The 24691-nt window shown below is 53.0% G+C and overlaps 1 protein-coding gene across 1 annotated transcript in view; it reads right to left on the bottom strand.

The window, feature by feature from the left end:
• Positions 1-685: 685 nt before the first annotated feature.
• Positions 686-24691, bottom strand: part of Prex1 (phosphatidylinositol-3,4,5-trisphosphate dependent Rac exchange factor 1) — a 154086-nt gene continuing 130080 nt past the window's right edge. The window contains exons 21-40 of the mRNA XM_038330942.2: positions 24575-24674; positions 22807-22994; positions 22315-22476; positions 21530-21740; positions 20835-21108; positions 18550-18756; positions 17356-17444; positions 15280-15362; positions 15090-15180; positions 13140-13268; positions 11614-11655; positions 10536-10756; positions 8982-9081; positions 8040-8183; positions 7830-7944; positions 6405-6471; positions 4780-4952; positions 3780-3882; positions 3510-3577; positions 686-2217 (exon numbers count right to left, since the gene is read on the bottom strand). Of these exons, the coding sequence (XP_038186870.1) occupies positions 2175-2217; positions 3510-3577; positions 3780-3882; positions 4780-4952; positions 6405-6471; positions 7830-7944; positions 8040-8183; positions 8982-9081; positions 10536-10756; positions 11614-11655; positions 13140-13268; positions 15090-15180; positions 15280-15362; positions 17356-17444; positions 18550-18756; positions 20835-21108; positions 21530-21740; positions 22315-22476; positions 22807-22994; positions 24575-24674 (2610 nt within the window). The 3' untranslated portion in view covers positions 686-2174. The remainder of the gene's footprint in view (positions 2218-3509; positions 3578-3779; positions 3883-4779; positions 4953-6404; positions 6472-7829; positions 7945-8039; positions 8184-8981; positions 9082-10535; positions 10757-11613; positions 11656-13139; positions 13269-15089; positions 15181-15279; positions 15363-17355; positions 17445-18549; positions 18757-20834; positions 21109-21529; positions 21741-22314; positions 22477-22806; positions 22995-24574; positions 24675-24691) is intronic.

The following is a 24691-nucleotide window of genomic DNA, read 5'->3' as shown; positions in this document are numbered from 1 at the left end:
CAGCCTAAGGAAATGAAACATCAATGAACAGCGTGGGACCCACCCAGGCCTGGGTGCAGAAATAGTGTTCTGGATGGTTTATGTGGACGCTGCTCCGATTGGCATGTTTGTGGCTAACTTGGATTCCAACCGCCTCATTTTTTTTAAAAAAAAGATTTGTGTGTATGAGTGTCTTGTCTGCAATGTACATCTGTGTATCACGTGTGTCTGGTGTCCACAGAGGCCAAAAGAGGGTGTCAGATTGCCTGGAACTGGAGCTACAGATGGTTGTGAGCTGTCGTGTGGGTTCTTGTTGCTGAGCTATTTCTCCAGGCCGTAAGTGAGGGTGTTAAACTTCTGTTCAGATCCAATGTCTCAGACAATGGGACAGACAACAGTTCTACGATACTCTGTGGACTTGCTCTGACCCATGGAAAATACCCAGGACAGGGAAGGAAACTTCTAGAAAGATGCCAATCACATTTCTTTCCTGTCAACAATGAATTTAAGAGCTTAGAATCCAAAGGAAGGTTGGAATTCAATGTAAAACCCATCATTTGTTGTGCGGAGCCTACCTTCGTTCCTTAGGAGGGACCTGAGGCAGTGTTCCTGTTGTTGGCTCAGGGCCACCGACCTCCAGAATCTAATCATCTGAGCTGGAACCCATCCATTGCTATTCACCACCAGACAGGCAGACCACACCTTATTTGTATTATATACGACTTTTAATAATAATAAAAAAATCTATCATGGATTTAACGAATAGAATCTGTACATTTAAGATAAACCAGGCTTGATGCCCTGGCCCTCGGGACCCATCTCCATCCCCTCAGCAGGGATAACACAGGGCCCTGAATCTCCAGACAAACAAAACATATCAACAAAAGTTTATCCCATAGCAAGAGAAAGGTGGCCCCTGGGAACCGAGGAGACCATACTCCCTCAACCCAGCCTTACAGCCAGGCAGGGGTGACAGGATCCCCGCTCCCCTCCGCCATACTACCATATCCCTCTCGATGTCCAGAAGTTGGGGAGCAGACAAAGAGCCAAGGGGTGCCCATGTGCAGCCCCCTACCCAGAAGGTAGACAACAGGTTCCTAACTCTTGTTCTCCAAGAAGTCCCATAATGCCCTGCTCTGAGATAGCAACATGAAAACAGATGACACACAGTCCAGCCCTCAGCCACAACTAGGTCTGGCCACCTCCCAACCCTGGTCCAGTCATTCAACAACAGAGTCCAACATGGGCCAGATGCTGGGGTACTGAGGCAGGGGGAGAGGCAGCAGACCCTGTGAGCCACACCTCACAATCTTAAGATTTTGAAATGGAAATAATGACGTCTTAAACTTTTTCAATAATTTAGTTTCTTTTGTTTTTTTTTCTTGTTTTTTTTTTTTAGTAGAACTGAATAAAGTTGTTGATACTACTTTATGTTGGTCCCATTAGGCAATATACTTTTCTCTGAAATTTAAAGTGTCAAAGACATAATGAGAAAACTTAGGGAAGAGAAACTCTTGGCAACACTAACAATAACGATAAGAAAGAAATACAAAATATCAACCACAGAGATGTTGCGCCATATAAATTAACATCAGAGCCAATCTGGTGCCCAGAGCTGCCGGCTCAAGTTCCGATGGTGGTGGGTCATGTTGAAAGCCAGCAAGGCTCTCAAGTGTCCACGAGGTGACGGCTGCTCAGCCAGTGTCCTCTCCTGGTAGAGGCCTAGCTGTCCCGAGTTTGCTGAGCTGGTTAGTAAGGGGCCAGGGGAATATGCAGAAGCTTCAGCCAGGACAGGAAACAGGCACGGTCTCCAGGAATGTGGACCCAGGAGGAATCCCAGGCTCAAAGTGCAGCTTTGCCATCTGAGGAGCTGGGTCTGCAGGCCTCCAGATACCGGACCCTATGACCTTTGCTTGTATGGAGGACTTGGGTGAGAGCAGGCATCCAGGCCCCAGCTACATTCATGAGCTCTGGGGGCCCTAGCAGCCCTCAGGCCTTAGGCAGAAGTATAGAGAACCTGCCAGCCCAGGGGTGATCAGCCAGTCTGGGGAGACTTGTCCTGGACGGTGACAGCAGGGTCCGCTGGGGAGATCTCGACACAGCTGTGGCAGAAGCCTCGGGGCACCTTGTGGCCCCTCCGTGTCCTCCCACATCGTAGCTGCAGAGGCAGTGGTCTAGCAGGGGGCAGTCGGTGTTCAGAGGTCTCCATCCACTGGAGGCTGGCAGAGGCGGTAGAGGCTGGCAAGTGAAGGCAGAGAGCATGAGGGGCCGAGTAGACGCCACAACAGCTACTTCCCCTTTTATCTAGCAGAACAAGTAATTCACGCCCAGAAAGATAGAGAAAGTGAGAAGTATTGAAGTCACTCTCTCAAAGGCAGATCCTGTCCCTCTAGAGCAGTGGTTCTCAGCCTGGGGATCACACATCAGACATTTGCATTATGACCCGGAACAGTAACAAAATCATAATTATAAAGCAGCAATAAGATAATTTATGGCTGGGGGTCACCACAACATGAGGGTGCAGCATTAGGAAGGTTGAGAGGTAGGCAAGGCATTTCCAAATGGCGTGTGTATTCGAATGCTTATAGGGTACAGACACTGGGCAATAACTCTAAGACCCCCCCCCCCCCCCATCTCACAGATTTTGTGTCTGTCTGCTTGTAGCCAGGATGGCTCCTTGGTTTTGGAAGGGCTGCAGAGGAGGGCCACTGAGGTATGTAAGCCTTCAGTGAAGGAGTGTGTGCTGGGCTCCGAGGAGAGGCAGCCATGCAGAGGGATGACTTCAGGGGCAGGAGACCAGACAGGAGGTCACCGTGGTGAACTGGAGCGAGCAATGGCACAGGGGTGAGGGCTACATGTCTAGGCCTAGATTGTCCTGGGTCAGCATTCCAGCTCTGTCCGCTACTAGCTGTGTGACCTCCAACAAGACACTGAACATCTCTGGGCCTCTGTGTGCTTGCCTGCTGATGGGATCTCAGCAGGACCTGGCCTGCAGGGCTGCTGCGGGATCAACTGGGTTCATAAGAGGGTGGACGTCGCCATTCCTGAACAGGCCAGGCGCCGTAAGAGCATGAAGATGAATTGAAAACAGGAAAACATGGCAGACAAGGGACGCGAACAGGCTTCAGGGCAATGGCAACAGCACACCAAGGTGCTGACCAGGGACACGCTGGGGTTCTGAAGAGACACTGCCTGAAGCCACTATTTCAAAACAAAGAGTTATTCAGAACTCCGGGGCAGCCACTGAGGAGTCATGCATGAGCCCTCGAGAGGAGCTGGCTGCTGAAGATGACAGGAGACTGTTGCCACAGGACTGGCAGAGTCAGCATCAGGGATGGGGAGGACGCCCAGCAGTTGCTCAGATGCTGGGTTAAGCCACGAAAGGTTGAGGCCTTTCGAGTTACCATAGCAAGAGGTGGCTCACGGAACACTGGGGATCTGTTTGGGGTGAGACCCAGAGTCTTATGCCAAGCAGGCCTTGGCCTTTCTGGGAAAATAATGGAAACTGGAGAGGCTGGGTGGTCACTTACCGAGGTGCACCTTGGGGCATTGGGTCCTTGATTCGAAGGTTTTTGGCCAAAATCTCCACTCGGGGACCCTAGAAGGAACACTGCTGTCAGGCCTGGGCCCTGTGGAGCTCAAGGCTGAGGGGGAAGCAGGGAGCTGGGTGGGGTAAGAAATGTGAACAGCCAAGACTGAGCAAGGTATCTGGGGCTGAGGGAGACCAGGCCCAAGATGAACCACATCCCGCAGGGCTGATCAGGATCCCTGGCCACAGGGCCCACTGTGGGTGTCCTTACCTGTTTGCGCATGATGTCTGTGGCCTGCATGACACACTTGGGCAGCAGCCCGTGACTCCGCGCCAGGATGGCTGCCTGTTCCAAGGACACACTCAGGGTGCTCCTGCAGTGGGTGAAGGGAGAGGGAAGATAAGAACTACTTCCTGCCCACCACTTCCTGCCCACCACTGGCTCCCTTCTTCCCACTATCCCCAAGTGTCCGCTGCCTCTCAGGAAGGTTCCTGGATCCTCCACTCAGTTCTCCTAGTAACCATCACCTTCCATCCCCTCAATGCATGATACCCACACCCCCCAAGGCAGTACCATGAACCAGGGACTTTCTGGAGCTTTCTGCAAGAACCCATATCCCCAGGCAGAGGCTGCTGTGAACACTTGGCTGAGGGGTGGTCTTTGGAGGTTCTCTTAGGGGGTCAGAGAGGGAACAGAAGTGTGTGCCTTAAATCTGCTCCTGAGACCAGGCTGGAGACGACAGACCTTTTGGATTCTTAATCTACTCCTCTATCCTGTCTCCCTGTGCCCTGTACCTCAGTTTCCCTAATTGTAACACACCAGGCCATCTCTGAGATGGTGTGTCATCCCCTGTACTGTAAGACACTCGGGTTTCTCTGGTCTCCACCTGCTGTTTATCCCCCCCTTCCCTTCCTCCCCAGTCAGAAAGACCACAAAGGTCTCTAGACATGGCTGGGCATCTCTGGGATGGCGTCACACTGGCTTGACAGTTATAAGGAAGCAGCAGTTCCCCTGGGTGGGCAATGGCAAGATGAACCGCTCACAGTGAGTGTCTCCCTCCTGAATGGGCTAGAACCAGACCGGTGCACAGCCCTCCCAGGCTCACTGACCTCGGCAACTGCATTTCACCAGCAGGTAAACAGGGGCCCGGAACATGGGCACTACAGCTCCCGGATTTGAACCCAACCCTCCCACTTCTGTGCGTGAGCCCCTAAATACCCAGGGCCTACCCAGTCCCCCTACGTCCCATCTGGCCTTGGCGCAGGCTCACCGCTGCATGCCGGTGCCGCACATGGTGATCTGGCACGCCCCTAGGCGGTAGCAGAGCTCGGAGGAGATGGGGATGAGACCGGCACCCAGGCTCCCAGCAGCACCAGCTTTGGGGTGCACGAAGGACTTCATGAGACGATAGAGTTCATCCAGGGCATTGATGGGACGGATCAGCTGCAAGAGATGTGACAGGTGTCCAGGAGAGGCCCGCAGCCCTGAGACCTTCACCGGCCTTCCCTGTCATCCTTCTAATCCAGCTGTTACACAGCTGTCTCCCCCATGTCCCTTTCGGAGCTCAAGAACCATCTGCAGCTCCCACCGTCCTGGAAGTAGGTGTTTAGCATTTACTGTTTCTTCCGAGCTGGCTCTGCTCCTGCCAAGTGCAGTTCCACCTAAAGCGACGTGGGTAACCTCTTCTATCCTCTCTGAACCTGTCACGGCTAGCTTGAGTGGCCTCTCTTTATACTGTCTTCCTTAGCCATGTGTCATTGGGACACTCTGGTCTGTAGACAACAGACTACAAAATCCCCAAAGGTGGTGCCCAAGCTCCTCAGAGCTCACAGCCTCTGAGCCCCAAGGCCAATTCCTCACAACCCGTTCCAAGTTCAAGGCCTGCCTGGGCGTGGGCAAACCAGGCCAGAGAGATGCATTGTGGGTGAGAGGCAGAAACCACTCGGGCTCCTCATGATGCAATGGAACTGGCCCTGCAGTTAGATCTCAGACTATTCCATTTCTCTTTTGGCTTCTCTGTGTGGAAGTCACTATGTTGTTGTCCTTAGAGGACCAACGAGGCTCTATACTGGTAAGAATAGACATGACATTTGCTCTTTGCCAAAAGCCCATGAAATGGCAAAGTCTCTAGGTTTAATGGAGGATTTTTGATTTCTAAATGCCTGGCAATAACCTGAAGGCAGAAGGAATACTGTGTGGATTCACACAGGGCGTGACAGCTAATACTCTGACCCTTAGGGGGTCTCAGCTCAAGAAGCATGACAAAGAAGCAGCGTGGTGGCGCACACCTTTAATCCCAGCACTTGGAAGGCAGAGGCAAGTGATTTCAGTGAGTTCAAGACCAGCCTGGTCTACAAAGTAAGCTCCAGGACAGCCAGGACTGTTACACAGAGAAACCCTGTCTCAAAACAAACAAACAAACAAACAAATAAAAAAACAAAAACCAAAAAAGACATGTGACAAAGAAAGGGCTCATGAGAGGGCCTTAAGCAAGAGCATGTCATCCAAGGAAGTCTCAGGACAGTGGTTCTCAGCCTTCCTAACGCTGCAATCCTTCAATACAGTTCCTCATGTTGCGGTGTCCCCAACCATAAAATTATTTTCATTGCTACCTCATAACTCTAATTTTGCTACTGTTATGAACTATAATGTAAATACCTGCTTTCTGATGGTCTTAAGTGACCCCTGTGAAAGGGTCATTTGACCCCAAAGGGGTCACAACCCACAGGTTGCAAACCTTTGTCCTGGGAAAAGAAAACAAGCTGGCAGAGGCTGTGGGAGCTTTGGGGGCTTCTAGGTCTGATTCTGGTTAGGGCTGTAACCCTACTACTCAGCCTGGAGTAGCCCCAGTCCAAGTGTCCCCACCCTGCCCAAGCTTCCAGAGACAGCACACACCTGGTCAATCTTCACAGCTGTGGTGCCGGCATCTGTGGGGAGGTTGGACCGTTCCAGGTAGAACGCCCTGAATGAAATAGACGGGGCTGAGGATCCTGCCAACGCATGGACGCACGCAGGCAGGCACGCACGCACTCACACATGCCCTGCGCTCTGACCACACCCCTGCCCTGGGCCCCTGTCCTACAGCTACGGCCCTGCATCCTCCCTGAACTCTCAGAAGGAAGTTGCTGAGTGGCTCTGAGGGGCTGTATGTGCCAACTGTCACCTGCCCCTTCAGTAGCCCTAGGGAAGCAAGAAAGGGTCTCTGGCTTCAAAACGCCACCTCTGCCTGATTGTTCTAGACAACATCTCTCCCATCCCTGCTCCTCCATCCCATCCCTGCTTTCTCTCTTCTGAAAATCCCTTGCAATTGGCACAAAACTGTTCTGGGTTTACAAGCCTGTCTTTATTCTCTCCCTCTAAATTCTTCTAGATCGATCAACCAGAAAGCACTGGCCCTTTTAACCAGAGTCTTTGTCTTCTGCCAAACCCAGCAAAAAAAGTCACAAAGGGTGCAGGAAGAAACTGTCTTGGCTGTGTGTGAATAAAACTTTATTTATACACAAGGGATGGGCTGGATTTAGCAGCCCAGCCTTGACAGAACAAGTGTTCATGAAGAACAGGACAGCTTTCCGAGTGCCAGGTCAGTACAGGGCCCATTGAAGGTCTCCATGAACATTCTGAGCAAAGGATAAAAACCAGGGGGCTAATCAGATAGACACAGGACCAACAGATGACAGCAACAATTAAACTGTAAATTGTGTCCTGGGTCTTATTGCCTAGCAAATGCATGGAAGCTTCATTTTCCAATTTCCAAATGGTCAGAGGGGCCCTGGGAAGAGAGTGCCCCTCTCCAGGGAAACCCAGCCTCTACCTGACCCCAATTCCTTGCAGAGAGAGCAGTGAGAAGGGCCATGGTTGGGAGCCGGGTCCAGGTCTGGTGAAGGTGAGACTGTGGGTGTATTGGAGGGGTGTGGGTGTGGCTGTGGCTGTAGTTGGCTGTAGTGAGACCATCAGATCTTAGCTGCTTTCCCAGCCCAAGCTGTACTTCCCCTGGACAAAGTTCTGTCTCCTGCTCTCTCCACTTCTCTCTGGAAGTTCTCTTCAGAACAGGACCCAGTGCTAGGAGCCCAAAGATCCCAGCGGGAACCTCCCTGCACAGGGAGGAATAAGCCAAAGAGACTGGGCTCATCTGGCTGTGTGATCTGGGGCAGGCTACGTGGGCCTCAGTATAGCCAGCTGTACAATGGGTTAGCAGTGGCCTCTGTGCCCAGTGTCGTATGAGCTCCAGAGGGCCCACTGCTTGGCAGGATGTGTCCTTACCCCGCAGGCTCCCTCCCAACCCTCACCCCCACCCTACCCCTGCCAACCCACAGCAGCTACCTGAGCTTTCTGTAGTACTGCTGCACCTTCTCCAGCGACTGCGCATTGATCTCCTGCTGCAGGTCATCCGCAGCCTGACTGCCTGGGGACGGAGGCCCCTCCATATTCTCTAGAGCTAGAGGGAAGGCAAGCGAGGGGAGGGGCTGGGCCTTAGGGTGCTCAGTGGTCTGGTCTGCCTCCCTCACCAGGGTCCCCAGCCAGGCTGCTCACCTTTTGTGAAGAGTACAGTGTGCAGCCTGAGGCTAGCCCCACCTTCCAGGCGGGAGGGCAGCCTGGAGAAGTGGAAGCCGTCCAGGTAGAAGACGACCTTCAGTGCCTGCCTGCTGCCCTCAATGTGGTAGAAGACGTTGGTGTCTGTGGAGGGTGAGGCAAAGCAGGGGGATCACTAAGGGGCCAGGGGGAGCCCAGGCATATCTGCACCAGAGCAGCACTCAAGAGGGCTAACCTTATACTTCCAACCCTCTTGACTCACAGGGGTAGCCTCAGACCCTCTTATCTTCCCAGCCTCAGGGTAGCATGCTGGGACCTCAAAGTTTCTGAATATCTGAGGCCGCCTCACTCCAGCATCCCAGAAGGGCAGCTTCAATCTCCCCACCCCCACTGCCTGTCATGCTAAACTTTGAACAGCCCACAAGCCCTCGAGATCATCCTGTGAGGGCCACGCCCTGTTCCCACGGCCCATGGTCCCCTACTGCTTTCCTCTTGACCCTGAACACTGACTCTGCCCCAGGTAGAGGGGCAGCTCTCCCTGGCAAAAACTGTTCAAACACAGGCCCTGTATCTTGTCAGTACCCATAAGGAAGAAAAAACGTGACTCAGAGCCTTTACCTGCACCATGCAGGCATCACTAATCAATCACTACCATGCAGGCATCACTAATCAATCACCGCTTCTCCCCTGAGCCCAACCCAGTCTCCAGGCATGAAGCTGCTGTCAACTGAAGACTTCGCTAGGGAAGCGACTAGCACACCACTCCTTTCCCATGTGCTCCCCAAAGGCTGACTCTGAGACTCATCCTGGGATGTGAGGTTTGAAACACTGGAAACTGGTCGGCTTAGGCTGTTAGCCTTGCAGCAGGGGAAAGCCAGGGTGGCTCTGAGCAGCCTGACTCTCAGGGCAGGAAGGGAGGGAATCATGTGACATGTTACTCACTGGCCACAGAAGTCTCATCCAGCTGCTTAAATGAGAAGGTGACATTGTCCAGCTCCGACAGGGTCACCCAGATGTCTTCGAGCATGGTTCGTTCCTCCTTCTGCAGGGAGAGGATACGATGAGGACTCAGATGCCAGCTTGGCCTGGGTCTCCCTAGAGATGCCATGAGGTTGGCTGGGCTGTGGGTGTCCTCAGTGTGGCCCTGCATGAGTGACGTCCATCCTACTGGCTGGCCAGTGCCCCATCTGGGTCAGAACTCATCTCTGCTCTGATTTGCTGTGTGGCCCCAGTAAAGCTGCAGCAAGCACCATCTGAAACTAGCTGACTCCATGAACATCTGCACTCCCTTTCTCAGCCCCTCAGATTTGTCCCTGGAGACTTTCTCTATGCTGGTCCCCTAATCCCATCAAGCAGTATGACCAACCTGATAGGCCAAGTGCCAGGACACAGTCTGCCTCCTCCAGCAATTCCAGTCACTTCTCACCAAGACTTCCTAGAGGGGCTCCTTCTCCATCCAGTCCCCTAATCGGCCCTCCCCAGGGTCACACACTTCCTTTTAAAACTTAGCCCAGGCTACATGAGTCTCCAGGCTGCAGCTTCTGAGTCGCCTTTTACCTGCAGACCACGCAACCAAGCTTGCTTTTCCCGGCCCCTGCCTGCTCCCCTTAGGCCGCACGCGCCCCTGCTCAGGCCTGTGCACACACCCTTCCTTCTGCTTTCTCTTCCTCAGACCATCGTTCTGGCTGGCAGAGGCCTCAGCTCTAAAGCTGCCTCCCAGACCACTCCCTGCTTGATGTCCCCCTCCCTCCTCCCAGTCCCCTCTCCTGCTAGGAAGTGAGCTGCAGATCCAGGGCCAGCTCAGTGCTGGTGATATCAGAGAATGTGCTGGGTCTAGTGTTCCATCCTGAGCAGAGTTCAGGGAGGGCTGGCATGGGGTGTGTTGGGGGAGTACTTTCCTGGAGACCAGAAGCAGTGCACATCAGTGGCCAGCAGGGGGTGATCTTAGGCTGCACTGTGCATGTGTGGGGGTGGGGTAATCTCTGGAGCCACTTGTTCTGGAGCTGCTGTCCTACCTGCTACACATGTACTAGACGCAAGCAATATGTGTGCGCTCCCCCCCTCCCCCGACTCCTCAACTGTCACAAGGCGCCTGCTTGTGGCTCAGAACCACAACTTTATGCATTTCTTTTCCCAGGAACCACAGAGCAGTGGTTCTCAACCTTCCTAAGGCTGCTGCGACCCTTTAATAAAGTTCTTTATTTTGTGGTAACCAAAACCAAAAACTTATTTTTGTTGCTACTTCATAACTGTAATTTTGCTACTGCTATGAGTCATAATGTAAATATTTTTGGAAACAGAAGTTTGTTGGAGGGGTCGTGGACCCACAGGTTGAGAACCACTGCCACAGAGCCTAGGAACTACAGTTCATCCACGAATTCTCAACTCTAACAGTAAAAGCTCAGCAAATCACTACAACAAGAACCCCTGGGTAAACAGGAGCTGAGAGGCCCACCATCATGTGCCTCCCATGCTGTCACCCACCTGGCCACTTACCACAGTGGCTGGTGTCAGAAGAGACTGCCAATGCAGCAGGACGCCTGTGGCCGCCACCTGCTCCAGCCACTTGCGGCTGGCGTCTCGGCTACTCTCTTCATACTCGCCGTTATTGTTGTAGCGGTAGTCAAGAGCGGCCAGCAGTTGCTCTGAGAAGGTGCACACCGCCGCCACTAGGGCCTGACAGAAGACAGCGTCCCGGCGCAGCTGCAGCTCCGTGTCTGTGGGAGGTGCAGGAGCCTCTGGGTGAGCTGTCCTGAGCCATCAGCACCTCCAACCTCAACACCTACACCCAGGACCAGCCACACCCACAAGGGGCCAGTGGACAACTTTGGATGCACAATTCAGATACCAAAAGTCAGTTCCACAAAGATAGATTCTTCAAAAGCAGACAGATCCACTCCAAAGCTCACTACCCCACTGCCCAATTATCTGCTCTCTTTAGAAACAAACGTGTGGTCTTTCCCAAGGCCGTGTCCAAACCCTGCTCCACCTGTCCTGCCACGAGCCACGGGCCCTCTCAGTCTCGGCCACGTGAATACTAGCAGTGCTAAGCATTCAAGACCAGTCCTAAGAGTGCTCTCCCCATGCCTCACCTCCTCATGCCCTGGCCCTAACCAGCACAATGGATGGAGGACCTGGGCAATGCCAAGCAGCTGGTCACTTGGGTGAGAAAAGGCACATATGGGACATGGGGAAACATGCACGCGCGCGCGCGCACACACACACACACGTGGGCTCCGGCAGCCCCATCCTCCACTCTTCCAAAGCTGGGCTCTCCTGACTAAGGGCCTACTTTTCTCACCCCCCATCTTTTGCTCAGTATCCCTGTCAACACCCACCAAGCCTAGTATGAAGCACTGAACAGTCCCAGGGCCCGAGGCTCGTCTCCTGCCTAGCCTCAGAGAAAGAGGTGAAGTTCAAGTCATTCTTGGTGAGGCTGGCAGCCTTTGCCACCCAGTGCAGGTGCTGAGGGGCTCCAGGGGGACACCACTGGCCAGCAGACGGACATCTCCCCAGCCTATGTCCTCTGCACCCACTGCAAACTCCCAGGGTCCCCTTTAGAGTCCGTTCTCACCTGTGCACTTCAGCAGAGCCAGGAGCAGCTGGTTCTTCCCATCTGGAAGGAGAGAGGAGGAGGCTGAGCAGGGCTAGCAGAGGCCACAGTGGCATGCCAGTACCCCTCACAGACACCCTTGTGCTTAAGCTATGCTCAGGAGTAATGAAGCATGCTGGGTAAATTCCAGAGCCCCTGGACATCAGAGATGGAGCCTCTACTGCCAGCTTTATCTATCTCTGCATCCCCATCACAGAGGCTAAAGCCGACAGTGTTGTCTCTTGAGTCAGGGATTCTGCCCTACAGTGTGCCCACATGCTGCAGAGGCGCAGGCACACATGTGGTCTCCCTGACAGACAGTCAAGGGCACAGCCACATGTACTTGTGCAAAACCCAGGCCTGTGTGCAAAAGCCCTGCCCTGTGTGGAGAAGGCTCACTTCTGCCTGACAGGTGTCTAGCACCTGGTCACTACCCTTCAGAGACTCTCTTGGGTCTAAAAATCCTTTAAGAAAATCTGAGGCAGGTGGATCTCTGTGAGTTCGAGGCCAGCCTGGTCTACAAGAGCTAGTTCCAGGACAGGCTCCAAAGCTACAGAGAAACCCTGTCTCGAAAAACCAAAAAAAAAAAAAAAAAAAAAAAAAGAAAGAAAAAAAAAAAGAAAATCTGAATGACCTCCAGACCTAGCTACTGAGATATTCCTCCCTAGTGAGATGCAGGGGAGGTGCTCTAGCAGGGTGTGGGGAGAGGATGAGTGGGAATAAGTCACTCACTGAGGACATGGCTGTGTCAGGTGGTGTCCCATGCACCTGGTGCAATGGACTCATTTGCCCTCATGGTAATGTGACAGGGAATATTGTGAGCCTATAGAATTCACTGAGAAATGAAGGTCCAGAGAAGTCAAGGAAGGTGTAGAGGTCACACAGCCAAAAGTGGGCTAAGGAAAGATTCCTTGCTGGCAGGGAGACCCCAGATTCATTCATGCTAGTAACCTACTTCTGTTTAGAAATGTGAATGGCTTAGCTTGAGACAGCCATGCCTTTGCAATTCCTTTCTCGTTCCAATTGGCCCTGGCTTGGGTCCTTCTGGGAGTTCCTGACTCTGGGGCCCAAAGGCTCAAATGGGTGGACAAGATATGTGGAGTAGGCATCAATACGAGTACCTATTTCCTCACTCAAGTGTGGCCACAGGGCAGCTGGCCGCTAAGGCATCAGGAAATGGTACTTTTCCTGTATCACTGACAGCTCAGACCAGTGAGCTCCAGTCTGTGACCTCGATGACAAATAGGGACCCAAATGGAATCCAGTTTTGGAAGCTAAGAAGGAATGAGTCCCCCAGGCCAGCCCTTGACTGTAAGAAGCCTTGGTAGGAATAGCCCCATTTCCAGGGCTCCTCCAGCCACACAGGCAGCCTGGGGCCTTACCGAGTCAGAACACTCACTAGACATGAAGACAGAGCCACATGGATAGGCCCACTTCCAGATGACATCACAGTCTACATTAGCACCAAAAGGCCACTAACATGCGTGACATGCCCCCTACCCACTGACCTTCTACATATCGCTGGATGTTGTCCACCAGGGTCCTGATGGAGCTGGGCAGGTTCCAAGGGTCCTCCTGGATGCTGATCTGGATCAAGTTCCGTCCACGGACCGTGCACTCTTCTTTTTGCTTGAACTCTGAGACAACACAGTGGCATGAAGGTGTGAGGTCAGAAGAGGGATGGAGGCACAAAGGCCTGTGTCCCGTCACCAGGTTACAAGACTCACTAGCCTAGATCAAGGAAACTAACGGGACTCATGAGTTGTGAAGGGCAAAAGTATGGTAAGCGTCACAAACCGCATCCACAACAGACACTGTTCACCAGTCTAAGCACCCCCTCCTTCTAGTCCCCCCACAGCTGTAACCAATCCAGCACAGACATTACAAATCAATCACCGCTGGCTCTCCTAGAACTGGCAGGCTTCTCAGGCATTACCTCCTCATAGCCACAATCGAATGAGCTGGCAGATGAGTGGTAGCCAAGTAGCCTTTCCCTACATAGAAGGAGCAACCCTGGCATGGAGTAGGAAAGATGAACATTATCTAAGGTCAGGCAGGCACCCGACCCTGTTCAGGTTTCGGAGACTCCTGTGGTTGTTTCCTCTACCTCTGACTTCAGAGGCCCATCACTGGGAAAGTGGGAGGGAGCAGAATGGACAAGTCCGAGGTTCCCCGATTCTTTGTCACTTCTACCCTATGATGGCCACCTATCTGTATCCAGTTTCCCATACACAGCAAGTAACCCCAGCGGTCAGGAAGGCACTGACTCATCTCAGAGGCACAGTGTCCAGAGCAGGCCCGGAACAGGCTGGAATCAGTTTCCGGTGCCTAGACGAAGGAATGGGCAAGTGGAGACGTAGATGTGGGTTCATGGGTAGATGGTTAATGTGGACGGATGGGTGGATGGACTACAGATGGGGAGATGGATGTGGGTGGTTGAGAAAGAGTAGGCAGGAGGATGGACGAAGGTGGATGAGGGTGGAGACGCGTGCACGGATGGAGGGTGGATGATGATGGAGAGATGATGGACCGAGGGTAGGTAAATGTGTATAGATGGATGGAAGGTAGGTGGGTGGGTAGATGTGTGGGTGGACAGACAGATGGAGGGTGGATGATGATGGACAGATGTGAATGCGTACAGATAAATGGATGGGTGGATGTGGGTGAATGTATGGGTAGGTGAATGGAGGGTAGGGATGGACAGACGGACAGACAGATGGTACACGAATGTGTACAGGCAGATGGAGAGGAGGTGGATGGAGGGGATGGATGGTGAGTGGGGAGATGTGTATAGATTGATGGAGGTGGATATGTGGATGCAGGGTAAACAAGTAGGGAGGGAAATGGCTACATGGCTTGAATATGTGCGTGGATGGACCTGGGATGCTCATCTCTCCCCCTTCCCATCCTCTGATGCCAGGGAGGCCCTCGGGACTTCTTTTCCTCGGGAATCCCTCTCAGTAAGCTCTGAGCAGGCACCAGGACCAGCGTGTAGAGAGGACATTTTTGTTATTGCTTCCACTAGATTTGTGGCTTTGGTTTATCGCTAATTAGTGTCATGTTATATTGGTTTTTCAACTATATGGAGCTTAATACGGTACTTGTGACACTAAATTTCTGATAGGAAGAGTTTTGTTTAGTGTTAAAAAGTTACATCAACGATAAAACAGACCACGGATGAAAACGACCAACACTGTGAAGCGCAGACTCTGTAAGCAAAGCTACATGAGCACGGCACAGGGACCTGAGCTCACGCTCCAGGCTGTCCCTGTCCTCGGGCCCAGGTAAAAAAGAAAAAAAGAAAAAAAATAAAAACCTTGGTTCAGTTTGAGCAAACACAGCAGTGACCTGCTTCTGGCCCACAGGATGGAACTGACAGAACCAAGACCCTTCCAGAGCTATCATGCAGATGCAGGACAGAACCCAGCATGTGGTCATGTCCTTGGATGTCCCCTCACCTTGCCAGCTGTGCTCCATGGGGAAATGCCTGGTCTCTTCAAATGCCCTGCTCATCACAGGACCCTTGAGCAGAGCATGGATGGAATCCACCTAGGGACGAGAAGAGCGCAGTGAGACTGCCACCCACGCATGCCCCCCTAGTCGCAGGGTGAAGAGCGGGCCAAGGCACAGGTGGGGCAATGGTCCTACCTGGTTAAAGAGATGCTCCAGACAGCCATGAAGTTTGTCCTGCTTGTCAGATGGGATGCGCATGTCACAGGGCAACTCATCCCCTGGCACAAAGAAAGCACCATAGCCATCAGCCACGGCTGTCCCACCTCCCACCTTCCCAACTGTTTTCCTGATGAGTTACCTTGGCTACAGAGCCGCAGACCCACAGGAAATGTGAATCTGACAAGCCCAGGCCCCGGCCAACCCCTGGACAGAGCCTTCACACCTGTAAGCCTCAGTTTTATCAACTGTGAGTCTGGCCATGGACATTGAAGCCTTGCAGGGTTAGCAGGTAGGTGGTAGTTTCTATTCTGAAAGCCAGAGAGGGACTGGTGTGGGCTCCCCAACCATCACTCAGCTAGTCCTTCCTTCCCCAGAATGTCTTTCTTTTCCAAAATATACTTAATTGCATTTACTTATATTGTTGGGGGTGGCTGCGAGGCTCACGTGGAGGTCAGAGGAAAACTTTTTGGGTCCAGGACAGCCACACACCTCCACCCAAAGAAACACCTCACTGCCCTTTCTTGACTTTCAAGATGGTCTCACTCTGTATACCCAGGCTGGCCTCTTAACTCACTATGCAGCCCAGACTAGCCTCAAATTTCCAGCAATCCTTCTACCTCAGCCTCCTGAATGCTAGGATTACAGGCACGAGTCACCAAGCCTATCTTACCAGCTCTCACATGAGCACCCTCTGCAGCGCTCCCAGCCTATTTTACCAGCTCCATCACACAAGCCTCCTTAGCAGTGCTCCCAGCCTATCTGAGCAGCCGTCATATGAGTACCCTCGGCAGTGCTCCCAGCCTATCTGAGCAGCCGTCACATGAGCACCCTCGGCAGTGCTCCCAGCCTATCTGAGCAGCCCTCACATGAGCACCCTCGGCAGTGCTCCCAGCCTATCTGAGCAGCCCTCACATGAGCACCCTCGGCAGTGCTCCCAGCCTATCTGAGCAGCCGTCACATGAGCACCCTCGGCAGTGCTTCCTGGACAGCTTTCCCATCCATCACACAGCTCATGTGCTGCCCAAGTATATAAAGTCTGCTCTCACCTCGGCTCTCCTTCCTCTTCCCTTCCACTAAACTGCTGTAGAATTGAGATTATATCCTCATCGACAGACTTCACTGGACGCATGGGAAAGGGAGAACTGAGGTGGAGCCTGAGACCCAGGAGGGTGACACCTCACAGGGGACATGAGGGGGTATTCAATAATGAAACGTGTGGAGGTGAAACCTGGTCAGAAGATGAATTTTTCCTTTCTTTTTCTTTTAAATTAATTAATTTATGTTTGTTTGTTTTTCTTTTTGCAGAGCTTGGGACAGAAGCAGGACCCCACATATACTGGGCAACTGCTCCACCACTAAGCGATAACCATGTATACAATGATTATTATTTTTTTTTAAAAGTCTGAAGCTGACAGATAACTAAAATGAAAACTAAAACCAGCAAGTGTCTGGCTCTAGCTAAATGCCCCCAGCACAGCACTATCTAGGTCATCAGGCGAGGCTAATGTTGGTCCAGCCATCTACCTTCATGCCCACCTTCTGAAGACCCCTAGACAGTAGCCTTCACAGTAGTAAGAGCCACTGATGGGACAAAGAAAATCCAGCTTTTCACACACTTCTTTGAACTTTCTGTGCTGTTTGGATTTGGGGCAAAATGGGGGTCATTTTTAGGGAATCCCTCAGCTTGCATGGCTTGAATGAGATCAGCGGTCTCTCACAGGCACACAGCACACACGGCAATGTCACTTGGGATGGGTGGGCGGGTGGGTGCGTGCGTGCGTGCGTGCATGCATGTGTGTTCACTTGTTCCATGTCTCCGACACTAATAGCTGGTTCTTTTCTTCACTTCACTGGCTGCTGTGTCCCCAGGACCCCTAGCTGATCTTGAGCATACAGTAAATATTTTCTGAAAAACTTGCCCCATCCCATGATGCCAAGGGGCATGATAAAATGCAGCAGAACAGCTCCCAGGTCCCCACTGCAACCCTGCCATCACGGACGCCCCAGCAAAGCCCCAAGCCATGCTCTCATGGCCACCCACCGCCTGCTCACCTGAGCCCATTTCATCACTGCCCAGGTAGGAGCTGTTGCTTCTCACGCTGGTGTAGGACAGGACAGAGTCACGATTGCTGTTACATTCACTGCAATGGGACAAGAAACACCTGCGTCACCCTCATCCCAGCCCCTGGAGCTCACCTTCTGGGGTGCAGATAAAACTCCTTGCCTTGGATGGATGCCCGGCTAGAGACAGCAGAGGGTTAGTCCAGCTGGGCCGGTACCCATGTCTGAGATGAGCAAACTCACTCAGCTCCAGCTCAGAAACACAGGCAGGACTCTCATCACTCAGGTGTCTTAGCGTCACCCAGGTTTCTGAACACTTTGCTGCTCTCATGAGCCCTGGACACACCTGCCCACACCACACCTGACCAAAAAGAACTCAGCAGGACGAGGGAGCAAGAAGTCACCCTGCCAACACTGATCCCACAGCTCTGTGACAAAGAAAAAAGTCAGAGAGCCAAAGATGTAAGAAAAGAGGTGAGGGGGGACCTGGGACAGTGCCCCAAGGACACAGAATGCCAAAGCAGTCAGGACATCCTGCTGCACAGTCACCGTGAAAGGTGGCCACGGGGACCAGGTAGACCTTGTGAGCACAGGAAGGGAAGTGACACCAGGCAGGCTGGCTTCCCCCAATCCTGCGCCTTCAGACTTTGGCCACATACTGAAGGCTGAGACAGATTCTGACCCTCAGTCAGACACCATGTCATTTCCCACTGGGCTCCCTTCTCTGTAGTAATGAGGGTCCCCTGTCACATCCCAGCAAGTTCTGGTTTTTGTCTGGTCAGTAATTAATACCCTGCTGGTATTTTCAGAATAAATTTAACAATTGCAGAAGTACCACTCCCATCCTTAGAGGCAGAAAACTCAAGAAAATGTCTGTCTCCTTGGGTCTACAGAGGTTCCCCCCATATCACAGAACCCTGGCTCTCCTACACCTGTGAACATACGGAGTACCCAGAATGAACGGTGTCCACATACCAGGCTTGGAGGCCTCAGCTCAGGGCAAGAGAGCCAAGGAGGCATTCTGGAACATTCTCTGAGAGGCTCAGATCCCCCTGACCCTGCACCTCCACCCACCAAACACACATGTTATCCCAGAGACTGAGCCCCTGCATCTTGAGAAACATCACAGTCTTGCCTTTCCCACAGGCCTCGACTGTCCAAGGGCCTCCTTCAGGTCACACGCACCTGTAGGAGTCACGGTAGCTCATGGTGTCGTGGCCTGAGTCTTCCTGCTCGTCCTCTGAGACCTTGAAGCACACCTTCTTGATGCCTCCATGGTCAGTCCTGTCCACTTCACTCTCCTCGCTGACCGGCGGGGAAGATGAGGTCTCCTCGGCTGAGGGTGGGTCACAGAGGACAGCCGAGGTTGGCTCTGTGATGGTAGACAGTAGCCTGCCAGAGCAAGGCAAAGGCACTGAAGGTGAGGATATAGGTCGGCGGCACTGCCATACCAGGGCTCAGCTTCACCTGTCTCTGACTCCATGGGGGGTGATGGAGTCACCCAGCAGCGTCTCTCCCTCCCTTGAAGTCCTCCCAGCAACTCCATAGGTGCTAGCACTGCCTCCCAGCAACTCCATGGGTGCTCAGTACTGCCTCCTGCTGGACCTGACTATAAACACCACACATAGGCTGGGAAGCTCAATATATATATATATACATATGTATATATACATATGTATATATATATATACACATATACACATATACACATATATACACACACACACATATATATATATTTAGTCAAGAGTTCAAGGTCAGTCTCAGCTACATAGCAAGCTCTAGGGCAGTCTCAGCTCCATGAGACTTTGTCTCAAAAGAAAAAAAGGAAAAGTAAACAAGAAACCCAGAATCTGCAGGTCACAGAACCTGGGTTACAGCCACCAACTCTGCTGCTGCAGCAGGTCAGAGCACCCCAGTTACAGCCACCAACTCCAACGCTGCAACACGCCACTGGCAGGTTTGTCCACAGTAAAACATTTAAAAAGCAGAGCATGTGGTGGACAGACTGGCCTCTGGCAGGCAGCCACAGTGAGTATCAGCTAACAGTATGGAGTCTGCAGCTAGATGGGTCTGCTAACCCTCTCACACAGGCATTTCCTAGGCTAGAGGCCAGTTATTCCTTCTGAGCCTCTGTTCCCTCCTCTGGGAAATGAGGTGACAGTAGGACCCACATGGCAGGCTGCTGATAGTGTTGAACCATATAAGAGACACTGGGGACCACCTAGTCCCCGTAAGTGACGGTAAGTTGGTAAGAATTTTACATAAATGCGCCCACCAGGGGCTATTGGGCAGTGTGTGGAGACAGTCTGGGCTGTCAACTGGAGGAGGATATCATGACCCTGAGCAAGCAGCAGCCAGAGACTCTACACACCCAGAGACCCCACAACGCAGACCAAGGTAGGAGGAGCTTGCCTTTTTTTCTTTTCTTTTTATATTGATTTACTTATTTGCTTGTTTATTTTTTGCCTGAGTGTATGTCTGTTGTCAGACCCCTGGGTTACAAACAGCTGTGAGCTGCCAGGTGGGTGCTGGGAATTGAACTTGGGTCCTCTAGGAAGAGCAGCCAGTGCTCCTAACTGCTGAGCCTTCTCTCCAGCCCCGGTTGGAGGCTTTTTTACCTTTCTTAAACTCGACTGCACAGCTTTCGCAGCATCACACAAAATTAATTCCCTCAGCATTACCTGGCACCTGGTCTCACACAAATGGCCCTGGCTGGGTCCACACGCTCCCTCCAGGTAGTGTACAGGAAGCAGGTCCCTACACTGGCCCAGACACTGTTCCTGGCTAATGCATTTCTCAGGTCTCTTGATCTACAAAGGCACATGCTCCTTCTTCTGCCCCTCTTCCTCCACCTCCTCCCTCTGCCCCTCCTCCATCCCCTCTTCTACCTCTTCCTTCTGCTCCTCCTCCTGCTGCTCCTCCTCCACCTACTCCTTTCCCTAATCCATCACCACCTCCCCCTCCTCTTGTCCTCCCATCTCCTCCTCCTCTTCTTTCCTGCATCCACAGCCTGGACATTTATTTGTTACGTGCTACACAGGACTGCCTGTTCCTGGCTTTAGCAGAAGCAACCTCAGTAGCTGTTTAACCAACCTCTGTCCACCTCCTGAGTAGTGAGCGTGGAGCTATCACTGCCCAGAGCTGGCAGCGGTTTTGTGCATCACAATGTCCTACAGTAACAGGGACACCTTGTCATTGGCCCAATTTGCTGGAATGTCAAATCAGAGAGACTCTCACAGACAGGCGCTTTAGCCTCAGGAGGACACTGCCTATGCCCCTCACTTCCCTTGAGAAGGCTCTCCTTGGAAAGAAGGGACTTGGTTGTCACAGATGCTCAAGGCAGCAGGTGGGTAGAGCCAGGCAATGCTGCACGGGACCTGAGGTGCTCAGAGTGACCGCTATGAACAAAGATGGCTGCAGAGAGGGTCGGGCTGAGAAGCCCCGGCTGCCCTGGGGCCAGGCCTCACCTATTGATCTGGGTGACATATTGCTTCATCTCCTTGAGGGCCACGTCCAGCTTGGTGAACAGCTGCAGGTAGGCGTCCTGGATCTCACGGTCTTCCTGTTTGAGCAGAAAGCTCAGGCCCCGGTCTTGCTGGTTGGGACCGCTACTGGCTGACCCGAAGCTGTTGTCGAGACCCTGGCCTTGGGAGTCCCCGTCTACTGCAGATGTGCATTTCCAGGCGGGGGCAGCCATGGTGGTAATACAGTGCTGTGTGTAGGCCATGGGGTTCAGGTGGCCTGCAGTGAAGGTGGGGGGCTTATGAGAAACAAGTCCCAGCTCACACAGAAGGAACCCTGCCTGAACCTCTGCACAGAGGAATACAATCAGCAACTATGACCTGTCTGACACTCTTAGAACTAGGTCACCCTGAGAAAAGAGCTGCCATTTGGTGATAATACATTCTAACTACTGAGGTCTTTTCTCCTACCCAGAATGCAGACGTGATGGCCGGTACTCTGGCAGCCATATTCTACCATGAGAGGCATCGTGAAGACGAAAGATTCAGACAAAAGATGGCACACAGAAAGATAGAAGCCTGGGTCCCTGGTGACTGAGGAGCCACTGACACCACCCTGGATAGTGGCCTCTGGACATTTTTCTGCATCCTCATCTGTAAGGTGAGATCTAATACAGTATCTAAGAGACGCACGCAAGTACCTTGTTCTGGGTCAAGGCCGATGAGGGAGGGTTTGCGTCCGAAGCGGATGCTGAAGGACCTGCCCACCGAAGGGGTGGTCTTGGGGTAGGACACTTCCATGAGGTTGACGTGACAGTTGGTGGGGCAGAAGTCCAGGCCACACAGCGGATGGGGCTCCAGGGGTGCCTGCTTGAAGGGGGGGCTGACCCTGCTCTTCAGTTGGACTGCAAACTGAGAGGTGGGGACAAGGGAGCGTGAGGTGGCATCAGTGGGTCCTTGAATACCCCTGGAGCCACTTTATCCTGGCCTCTAGACCCGACATTCCCGCTCGGAGATAAAAAGAGAGCCGTGGACTAAGTAGGTCCCCCGAGTGTCTCTCACAGGGATAGCCTCGCAGTGATATCGAGCACTGACCGGTACTCTTCTCTAGTTTAGTTGCTGTAATGTCTTAGGAACCACGTTTCCCGACCCTCAGTTATGAGGTACAGGCACGATCACCTCCTCGTACTACAATGCTGGGGCCAGGGCAAGGCAAGGCAAGGGACACACGTAGAGCCAGGAGCACCCTGGGAGGCTGTTTGGTCAGGGGATGCTGCAGCTAGAGCCACAGCCCATCTGATCACTAGCAGTGAAGGCCCAGCCTCAGAGTGAAGCTGATATATGCAAACAGGAACTGCTCAGGCACCCGGATACGACCGTGCCTGAAAGGTCATCTACAGTCTGTCCACGACTGAGCCCATGAAGCTTAGTCTCCCTCGGGTGAACATGGCGGAAAAGCTGGAAGCGGAGCATGGGCAGCAAGTACCTCTTGGTAGCAGTTGATCCTCTGGCTGATGCTGCCCAGCTTGGTGTCGCAGATGTTGTGGAACTCGTAGTGGGACATGGTGCTAATGCCGCTACTCATGGCCATGAGCCGCCCACAGTTCTGCACGAAGACACTGTCGTCGGCAGCAAAGGCCTCAAGTATCTGTGAGAGGGAGGACAGATTCTGAGCATGCCTGTGTACCATGGGGACAGAGTGTCCTTACCTATGGGGCCCCTTTCTGCACTGTGACACCCTAAGAGCGTCACACACCCATTTTGGAGAAAGGAAAAGTGAGGCTAAAAGCAAAGTAACCATCTTCCCCAGTTCCACAGCTGGTAAGCACTGGGGAAGGGACTAGACGCCAGGGCTCCAGGGCAAAGCAATCAGCTACCCTGACCTGGGGCCAGAACACTGCCAGTCAGGGCCTGAGGGGGGCATGGAGAAGGGAGGAGTGGGGAATGCCTGGGGTGGGACTCGGGAATAGGGTGAGACCTTGGCAGCCAGGCGGAAGCAGCCGCGGGGCTCCACAATCTTCTCCAGCACGTGGCATTTGGCTCCAGCTGTGCTCACATACTCGTAGACCACACCGTGCTCCAAGTGCACATTGTCCACCGTCAGGCTGACCATGGTGCTGTCCTCATGCAGGCTCAGCTGGGGACCCAGGGACAGCAGGGGCAGGGCTGGAAGCCAGAGGGGCAAACTACATTGAGACTAGCACTGCGCCCTAGCAGCGAAACTGCCACCTTGAGCGGCTGTGGTGGCCACACACCAACAAGCACACTGTAGCTTCACGCGCTTGCTGGTCCACTAACCCAACCACCCTCCCAAGCGCTGACCCAAGTACCACATTCCCAGTGGAGACTGACCCCACCTGCCCACTTTGGTTCCACAGACAGCAGGGAACTACCATCTGGATCCCCACTGTATCCATAGAATGGAGGAGACATTCTTTCTCAAGTGGACTCCAAGTTGCCAGGGCCACCATGTAAAGAGCCACCTGAGAGGCTGTGAGGGGATGAACTGAGCCAGTGCTGAAGCTTGCTGACTCGGCTCAGCCCACACCCTCCTTTGGACCAGCTCTAGGAAGGACTTACGTGTTTAGGACACAGGGGGTGACCTCTGAGGAGGTGATATCTGAACAGACATCGGAGTAAAGGGAGGGCAGCGGCCCAGGCAGTGCACACAGTGTGAAGCTGGGGCAGAAATATATTCAGCCAGACGTAGAACAGAAAGAAGGTGAGAAGGAAGGAGAAGGGAGGCAACACCAGGAGCCAGGCTAGCACGTGAACGTGTATACACACACACACACACACACACACACACCACACACACACAAACCAGGCTTTGGGGGCTGTGGTCAGGATTTCATCTTGTCCCTGAACTGGGAGAAGGCCACAGAAGGCTCTGTTCTCATCTTGTGAGGACACTGTGTGTGTGTGACATGTGGCGGAGGTCAACCAGGAGAGAGCAGTGAGCAAGCTGCTGCAATAATCCTGGTAAAAACCAGACCAAACCAGTCCCAGCGAAGGTAGTAGAAACTGGTCAGACCCTGGGTATGGAAAGAAGGGCAGAGAGCGTGAACAGAGTGCCACAGGAACCAGGGAGGGAAGACAAAAAAAGAGGCCCGAGAATCCAGAAGGATAAAGATGGACCAGGGGCAGGTTTGGGGGAAAGCCAGTGTCAATGTGGCCACAGTAAGTTTGTGGTGCCTGTCAACAGCCAGTGGAGGAAGTGAACTGACTGACAGAGGACCAAAAGGCACTCTAGAGGGGACACGGCAGGTCAAAACAGGACAGTGGCCCACAGAAGACACACACTTCTGATCCCCTAACCCATGGATCTGCCGCACTGTCAGCAAGTGGGCTGTCAAGTAAGCAACCAACGAGTCAGTGAGGAGTAAACAGAAGAATGTCATAAGGGTCCTTCATGGGCAGATGGAGGGAGAGTCAGAAAAAGAGTTGTCAGGACTTGTGCCAACTGTGCTGGGCCATCAGCCAGCAGGAGAATCAGGAGCTGAGGCAGGTGAGAAGTTTCTAGAAGCTGAAACAGACAAGTCTGGGGACTCCCAAGAGTCCCAGAAAGAGACAGGACCCGGAGAGACTCTTCTGGGCTGCAAGGCTCCAGTGTGAGCGGCTAAAGATGGGGGCCCACACTGAGCTGTCACAGAGCCAAGGGGACTGGCACAGGCTGCACTTCTGAGGACCAAATGGAATGGACCTGGGACCCCAGACTGAAGCTCCTCCCACTCCCAGTCCCTTACCTGAGTCAGGCGGGTCCTCTTCCTGGGGGTCTTCATCACCCTGGCTGGCCCGCGCCTGCTGAGCATCCTCATGGCTATGATAGACCCACTGGTATAGACCCTGCAAAGAGCCACTAT

Source organism: Arvicola amphibius, chromosome 5, assembly GCF_903992535.2.
Source record: "Arvicola amphibius chromosome 5, mArvAmp1.2, whole genome shotgun sequence".
In the NCBI taxonomy this organism is placed as follows: domain Eukaryota; kingdom Metazoa; phylum Chordata; class Mammalia; order Rodentia; family Cricetidae; genus Arvicola; species Arvicola amphibius.
This window is presented reverse-complemented; position numbering and strand designations above follow the sequence as displayed.